Source organism: Otolemur garnettii, unplaced genomic scaffold (assembly GCF_000181295.1).
Source record: "Otolemur garnettii isolate 467f Iridium unplaced genomic scaffold, OtoGar3 scaffold00101, whole genome shotgun sequence".
NCBI classification, from domain to species: Eukaryota; Metazoa; Chordata; class Mammalia; order Primates; family Galagidae; genus Otolemur; species Otolemur garnettii.
The window spans coordinates 3,271,020-3,278,860 of record NW_003852496.1 but is presented as its reverse complement, the minus strand read 5'-3'; the positions used below and the strand labels follow the sequence as shown (position 1 = coordinate 3,278,860).

The 7,841-nt window shown below is 50.0% G+C and overlaps 1 protein-coding gene across 1 annotated transcript in view; it reads left to right on the top strand.

The window, feature by feature from the left end:
- The window catches only part of ACAD9 (acyl-CoA dehydrogenase family member 9), a 41,671-nt gene that overhangs the window by 18,818 nt on the left and 15,012 nt on the right, over nt 1-7,841 (top strand). The window contains exons 4-8 of the mRNA XM_003796262.3: nt 400-506; nt 1,478-1,578; nt 2,494-2,572; nt 4,091-4,265; nt 6,809-6,882. Of these exons, the coding sequence (XP_003796310.3) occupies nt 400-506; nt 1,478-1,578; nt 2,494-2,572; nt 4,091-4,265; nt 6,809-6,882 (536 nt within the window). The remainder of the gene's footprint in view (nt 1-399; nt 507-1,477; nt 1,579-2,493; nt 2,573-4,090; nt 4,266-6,808; nt 6,883-7,841) is intronic.

Genomic DNA, 7,841 nt, shown 5'->3' with positions numbered 1-7,841 from the left:
TTTGAGACGGAGCCTCAAGTTATCCCCCTGGGTAGAGTGCCATGGCATCACAGCTCATAGCAACCTCCAACTCCTGGGCTCAAGTGAGTCTCCTGTCTCAGCCTCCCAAGTAGCTGGGACCACAGGCGCCTGCCACAACGCCCGGCCATTTTTTAGTTGCAGTCATCATTATTGTTTGGCGGGCCCGGGCTGGGGATTCGAACCCACCACCTTAGGTGTATGTGGCTGGTGCCTTAGCTGCTTGAGCCACAGGTGCTGAGCCTTTATACCTTCTATATTTGATTTTTTTGGTGGTAATTTGGCATTACTTTATTATCAGGGAAAAGCCAGGGCAGCCATTTGCCTCAATGGGTGGAATCTGGAGTGGGACTGTGATTCACGCTCATGTGTCTCTCCTAGGTGGCCTGGGCCTCTCCAATACCATGTACGCGCGGCTAGGGGAGATCATTGGCTTGGATGGATCCATCGCCGTGACCTTGGCAGCACACCAGGCTATCGGCCTCAAGGTCAAGTGTCTGGGATTTCTGTTTGATCTTCTGGTGGTTTGGAGGCTGAAGGCCTGCTCATTTTTGGGAGAAGTGGCTGATAAGTAGCCCTGCCCCGTGTCCTGTACTCCTGCCATACCTCGGGCACACAGTTCTCTCTGTGGCCACATATACAGCGGTCCTTCAGTCACAGTGTGTGATGAATTTTCCTCCTGTTCCCACATCACCTTTGACCCGTCTTCAAAGCCCAGATTGAATGCAGCTGCCTTCACTTTGGGCTAGAAGTGGGCATCCCCTCCCGAGCTCTGTCACTTGGGCCTGAGTGTGCCTCCCGCACTGTTTGTGCACGTACTGTGTCTGTCTTGCGGGGCTTGGAGCATGTTAGGGTGGGTCTGGGGTCACACAGCTCGTAGTAGAGCCTCATTGCTCAGGTTATTGCTGCTTGATGTGGTCCTTAGAGAGCTGAACCCACCACGTTCAGCTCCCTGCCTCAGGGAGCGCACGCATTCATGCAGATGCATAGGGAAAAGCGGGGCCTTACCATACGGCACTGGCTGGGAGGAGATAAGACAGCCCTGACACCAGCTGTGCACCTTTGTCACGCTGGGCGTGCTGCTAACACTCTTGTATTTTCACATCCCATCTCCTAGGCCACCTGCTAGTGGGTAGGAGTGTCTTCAGTTTTTGGATGATGAATTGGAGGCTCAGAGAAGGGACATTCATTGCCTGTGGCCCCCAGGGTGGGACATGGAAGAACTGTGGGGCAAACCCTGGGCTCTGACTGCGCAGCTCTGCAGGTCCCACGGGTGCCTGGTACGGGTGCTCTCGGGTTCTTCAGCCGCCTGGCTCCCTAGACTTGCCTGCAGCTGCCTGCCTGAGGCTCATACAGTCTTCTCGAATGAAGGAAATATTTTCTTCAGAAGGGGAACGAGCACTCCTCACACTCTTTTCTCTCCACACTGCTGAAAATAGTCTCTGTCTATTTTGTGTAGGGAATCATCTTGGCCGGCACTGAAGAGCAGAAAGCCAAGTACTTACCCAGACTGGCATCCGGGGAGCACATTGCAGCCTTCTGCCTCACGGAGCCCGCCAGGTCTGTCACCTCCGTGAGATGGCGTCCATCAGCAGGGTTCACTGGGACAAGGGGCAGTGTTGTTTTTGTTGAGTAGATGACTTTTATTTCTTCCCAAAACCTTCTAAAGAATCAACTCAGCAACCATTCTTTTTTTTTTTGGCCGGGGCTGGGTTTGAACCGGCCACCTCCGGCATATGGGGCTGGTGCCCTATTCCTTTTGAGCCACAGGCGCCACCCAGCAACCGTTCTTTTATTTTGATCTTTTGTCTCTGTCCCAGTGAGAACACAGATGAGATAAAGTGCCTGACAGCACCTTTAATAAATGTTTGTGGTTTGCAGTATACATAACATGCAATGATGCATTCAGGCTCCAAAGTGCCTTTCAGAGCATCCAGGGCAGGTGTACAGAGTAGGAAGTCAAGTTCAGTGAGATTGTGTGATCAACCTGAGGTCACAAAGCCGGGATGGAGTAGGGCTGGGGTAAGACTCAGGACTTAAGATAGCAAGTCCCTCTCTTAGACCACACCCCACCCTGCTTTCCCTTGCTTAGGACCTAGGAACAGTCATGCCTCCTGGGGTGACTGAACTCACCTGCTGAGCACTGCAGATGAGCCCATTTAGAGCACACGTCTCCATGTTCAGGCCTAAGCTGAGGTGTTTTCCCTGCCACCTTTTTACCTGATAGCTCGAAGTAAAGTTTGGCCAGTCCAGCCTGTCTCCTGTTTTTATAAATAAAATTTTACTGGAACGTGCCCATCCTTTTTCAGATAATCTTCACTGCTTTTATGTCCTAGGGGCAGTATTGGGGAGGTGAGAAAGACAACCCGTGCAGCTTGGAAAGCGGAATGTACTGATTCCCTGACTCTTCTCTGAAAAGCGTTCCTATTTTTCCCGGTGTTGTTGTCCCTTGACCGCATCTTTTTGTCTCTGCAGTGGGAGTGATGCAGCTTCCATCCGGAGCAGAGCCACGTTAAGTGAAGATAAGAAGCACTATGTCCTCAATGGCTCCAAGGTAGGGCCCTGTCCTTATGGCCTTGACATCACTGTGTGACCACTTCCCACTCACTGCCAGGAATTGTCAAGGGCACCTGTGATCTCTTGGCCTGTGGGGGGGTGATATTCTCCTTTTGCTGAAGAAGAAACTGAGGCTCAAAGACGATAAGAGACTTGCCCCCAGGTCCTGTGTCTCTTCAGTGGCAGAGCAGGTTGGACCAAGGCATTCTGGCTCTGGAGGCTGCATGCTTCTGTAGCACCAGCTACCTCCCCAAGCTGCTTTTGTGTATTTGTTTTTTAATTTTTTGTTACAACATTTCAAACATACTTCCATGCCTGGCACCCAGCTTCAGCACTTGCTCACATTTCTGTGTCTCTTCTGAAAGCATCACCATCTCTGGATCGCATCAGTGGCAATTTTTACACATGTCTCTAAAAGATAGGACTATTTAAAAAAAAAAAACCAAAGCCATTATACCATTATCACATTTAAAAAAAATTGATAGGCCAGGTGTAGTGGCTCATAGCTGTAATCCTAGCACTTAGGAAGCTGAGGCAGGAGGATCGCTGGAGGCCAAGAGTTCAACACCAGACTGGATAATACAGTAAGACCCTGTCCATACAAAAAGTAAGAAAAATTAGCCAGGCATGGTGGTGTGTGCCTCCAGTCCCACCTACTTGGAAGGCTGAGACAGGGGGATTGCCTGAGTCCAGGAGCTGGAGACTGCAGTGAACCATGATTGCACCACTGCACATCAGCCTAGGCGATAGAACAAGACGCTGTCTCTAAAAAAATAAGTTAATTTAAAAATTGATAATACTTCCTTACTATCTGTTCAGCATTCACAGTTTGCCTGATTGCCTCATACTTTTTTCAACAGTTTTTTGCTTGAATTAAGATCCATGTAAGTTCCACACTGTGCAGTTTGTTAAGCAACCTCTTCTCTCCTTCCCTCCCCCCTTCTTATTTTGAGACAGTCTCCCTAGATGGAGGGCCATCGCATCGTCATAGCTCACAGCAACTCAAACTCTTGGACTTGAACAATTCTCTTGTCTCAGCCTCGCAAGTAGCTGGGACTTAAGGCACCTGCCCCAGTGCCTGGCTAATTTTTCTAATTTTAGTGCAGGTGAGGTCCAACTCCTGAATTCAAGGAATTGACCCTGCCTTGGCCTCCCAGAATGCCAGAATTACAAGTCTTTCTTTTTTAATTTATGAATACATGTATATATTTTTCTTCCATGTACATGATGTTTTGATAAATGTGTCCCTTGTGAAATGCTAGAATGCCTCCTTTGGTGGTAGAGCCTGAGTTGTTGTGGACCACTGGCTGTTCTCCCCCATCCCCTCCCTGGCCATGTGTGTCTCTTGGGAAGATGGGCCCTGTTCTCTGTTCACACAGGCTTGACTTATGCAGAACCAAGGGCTTTGCGTGTCAGTTTGAAGTCTGACGAGCACTCAAGCTTAAAGGGCAAGGATGAAGCTGAGAAGGGTTACAAAGGAATTTGTTTTCTCCAGAGTCCTTCTTTCTGTCCTCAGGTCTGGATCACCAATGGAGGGCTGGCCAATATTTTTACTGTGTTTGCAAAGACTGAAGTTGCTGATTCTGATGGTGCAGTAAAAGACAAAATCACAGCATTCATAGTAGAAAGAGACTTTGGTGGAGTCATTAGTGGGAAAGCTGAAGATAAATTAGGCATTCGGGGTTCCAATAGTAAGTAACTTGTGTGCTTGTGTGTGTGTGTGTGTGAGCGAAGAGAATGACCCTCTGCTCTGTCCAAATATCAAGATGAAATGTAATTTAGGCCAGGCACTCACACCTGTAATCTTAATACCTGTGGAGGCTGAAGAGCAGGGATTACTTGAGAACAGCCTGGGCAACATAGCGAGACCCTGCCTATACAAAAAATGGGAACAGTTGGCTGGGCATGGTAGCAGGTAACTGTAGTCCTATCAAGAGGCTATGGCAGGAGGATTGCCAGAGCTTGAGTGTTTGAGGCTGCAGTGAGCTGTGATGATACCACTGCCTTGTAGCCTGGGCAACAGAGTGAAACCTTGTCTTAAAAAATAACAATAATAAAATTCAAAATTAAACTTTTTTGCAAATTCAAATTAGAATACCACAAAAGATTCTTCTGTGGTGGTTCTCTCCTTGGCTTACTCACTAGTTAAACAGACACAGTGCGCCTCTCGGTGCCTCCAGCCCTGGTGGTTTCAAGGTGAGGAAGGCTGTTGGAGCTCTCAGCCTTGTAGGAGAGGCGGTTGACACCAGGAGGAGTGGGGTGGTGGGTGTTTTAGGTAAATATTCCTTGTTAGGAAACCCCCAGAGCCCCTGGCTTTCCTGCCTTAGAACCTCTTTCCTATCACTTCTCCTCCCACCTGTGCAGGCCCATCTGTCATCCCTGGTCACCTGTGCAGGCCCATCTGTCATCCCTGGTCACCTGTGCAGGCTCATCTGTCATCCCTGGTCACCTGTGCAGGCCCATCTGTCATCCCTGGTCACCTGTGCAGGCTCATCTGTCATCCCTGGTCAGCGCTGTGTTCACTTGAGGCTCTAGTGTCCTATGAATTATCCTTGGTCTGGCTGGTGCTGCCGCTGAGCTCCCAATGCTGTGGCTCTTGGGTTTCCTAGTCTCTGTGTGTCTCCTCGTCTTTGGGGACCCTGCGTTCTAGATGGTCATATTTGCTACACTGGCTGCCTGGGCTGGAAGGTTAGAGGCCTCTGAGCCCCACCATTTAGAAGCTGTGTGGCTTGAACAAGCTAGTTTACCTTTCTGCACTGTGGTTTCCTCAGCTAAAGGAAAAGAGTGATAATAGAAGCCCCTTGTGGAGGTGATGGCAGAATGGAATGTTAGAGGTGATGTGAGAACGGAGCGCTAGAGTGCATAGAATGCTCCGTGTGGAAGCACAGCAGTGCCAGGGGCGCTCAGAGTGCTCACCACTGCCTGCAGAGGAAGGAGGACACCCCAGGCCTCGAGGTAATAAAGAGCCCACTCACCATGTCTGTGGGGAGGGAGGGAGCTGGCCTGCTTTTGAGCATACGATAGAAGCATGGTCCACTCTTCAGTCTGAGAGGGTGGCACCCACTGGTGTGGTGCAGTGGCCCTAAGAGAGAGGATTGAATGGCAGAAGAAGACGGACACAAGGTCTTACCCACACCCACAGCCTGTGGGGGACTAAGCCTTTGTGAGAGGGGGCTGGTCCTGCAGCCCATGTACTACCAGCCTTAAATACAGCCCAGCAGTCAGAGACAGCAGTGTCATCACCTTTCACAGCCAAGCTGTTTGTCATAGTTGGAGGAAAGGTCAGAAGACCCAGGGTGCCCACGCCAAGTTGGTGCCCCTCGAGCCATGACCATCTCTTTCCTGGGCCTCCAGCTTCACTGGTTCACTGGTGTAAATTGCCGGGAGCTGCTTTGCATGTTTGTGTATCAACATGCAGAAACACATTGCTAGAGAAAATATGGCACAGACCCTCTCCACCTGCCACACCTGCCACACCTCCTCCTCCCTGGCCGTCCTCACTCTAAGGCCTGCTGGCCATCCCTTGCTGCAGTAACCCTGTCTGACAGTACCTGGCTTATAGTTATCTCATGCCCTGGGGGTGCCTGGGCAGCCTGCTGCAGGCTCTGGGTTGGCTTCATGTGACCCCTTGGGTTTTCTTTACCATCCTGGAACATTTTTCTACAGCAGCCCACAAGTGCTCAAGGGCCAAACCGAACCATAAAAGCACATTAAGGCCTCTGGGCCTCAGCATGTGTTGGGCCAGTTGCATTCCATTGGCCATAGCAAGTCATGTGGCCACACACAGCATCAGCAGGCAGGGAAAGCAAAGTGCATCCCTGCCCACCCTGGGAGGGCACAGAGGAACTTAAAGGGGGCAGCTGTGTTCAGAGTGAAGAATTGGGACCAATAGTCCCAGTCTACCCTTAGGCCTTAGGAAATGCTATTCCTTTGTTCTATCTCTGCCTTTTCATAGGACTGGTTCTTTCTTATCCTTTAAACTTCTGTTAAATGTCCCAGAAACATCCATCGTAGCCCTTAATATAAGAGTGTTACTGTACACCCCCTCCTGCCTCCATTTATGTCACTGTGGCCTATGTTTCTGACTGCAGTGAGCTCCACACAGACGAGAGCTCATTTCTGTACCCCTCTCCCAAATGTTGGATGAATGAGTCAGTGAGTGAATCGCATGCCTGCAGGTCTGTTGCAGAGTGGTTTGGGTTTGTCAGATAAGGCCTTGTGTTTCACATTGCAGCCTGTGAAGTCCATTTTGAAAACACCAAGGTGCCAGTAGAAAATGTTCTTGGAGAAGTTGGAGGTGGGTTTAAGGTGAGTTGCAGCTGCAGCCCCAGTGAGTAGGGTCTCACCGTCTGGCTTGCTGGCCTCCAGCCATCTGTCCCACCTGTGCTTGGAGTAGCCAGTGCTTGGCAGGTGACTTTGCATGGTTCTCCATTGGGAAATCAGCAGAATGGAGAGTGGGAAATTGGCTTACTCTTAGAGGAGGGAGAACATGGGAAACACTGGGAGTCTTCTTTTGTGTGAGGCTCATTTGCCTCAGTGAGGGAAAGGATCCCTACGCCACCCCCACCAGCAGGTGAGAGAAACCAGGCTGGCCAGCTCTGGTGAAGGTCTGGGTCAGCACAACCAGGGTCTTGAGTCTCTGCCCTAACTTTCTTGTTTTTTTAGAATCAGATTTATTTTTTATTCAGAAATAATTTATATAGCATAGAATTTATTATTGTAAAATGTAGACTTCATGGTTTCACCATGTTGTACAGCCATCACCTCTAATTCCAGAACAGTTCCATCACCCCACAGAGAAACGCCATGCCCCATGGTGTGCCCTTACCCTGTTCCTCAGCACTCACTATTTTGCTTTGTATCTGTGTGGATTTGCCACTTTGGAACATTCCACATGAATGGAGTCATACAGACGGGGTGGCCTTGTGGGGCAGGGTGTGAATGGAGTCAAACACATGAGGAGGCCTTGTGTGGCAGGGTATGAATGGAGTCATAGACATGGGGAGGCCTTGTGTGGCAGGGTGTGAATGAAGTCATATACACGGGGAGGACGTCTGTGGCAGAGTGTGAATGGAGTCAGAGACATGGGGAGGCCTTATGTGGCAGGGTATGAATGGAGTCAGAGACACAGGGAGACCTTGTGTGGCAGGGTGTGAATGAAGTCATACACATGGGGAGGACTTGTGTGGCAGGGTGTGAATGGAGTCATAGACATGGAGAGACCTTGTGTGGCAGGTGTGAATGGAGTGGTACACATGGGGAGGCCT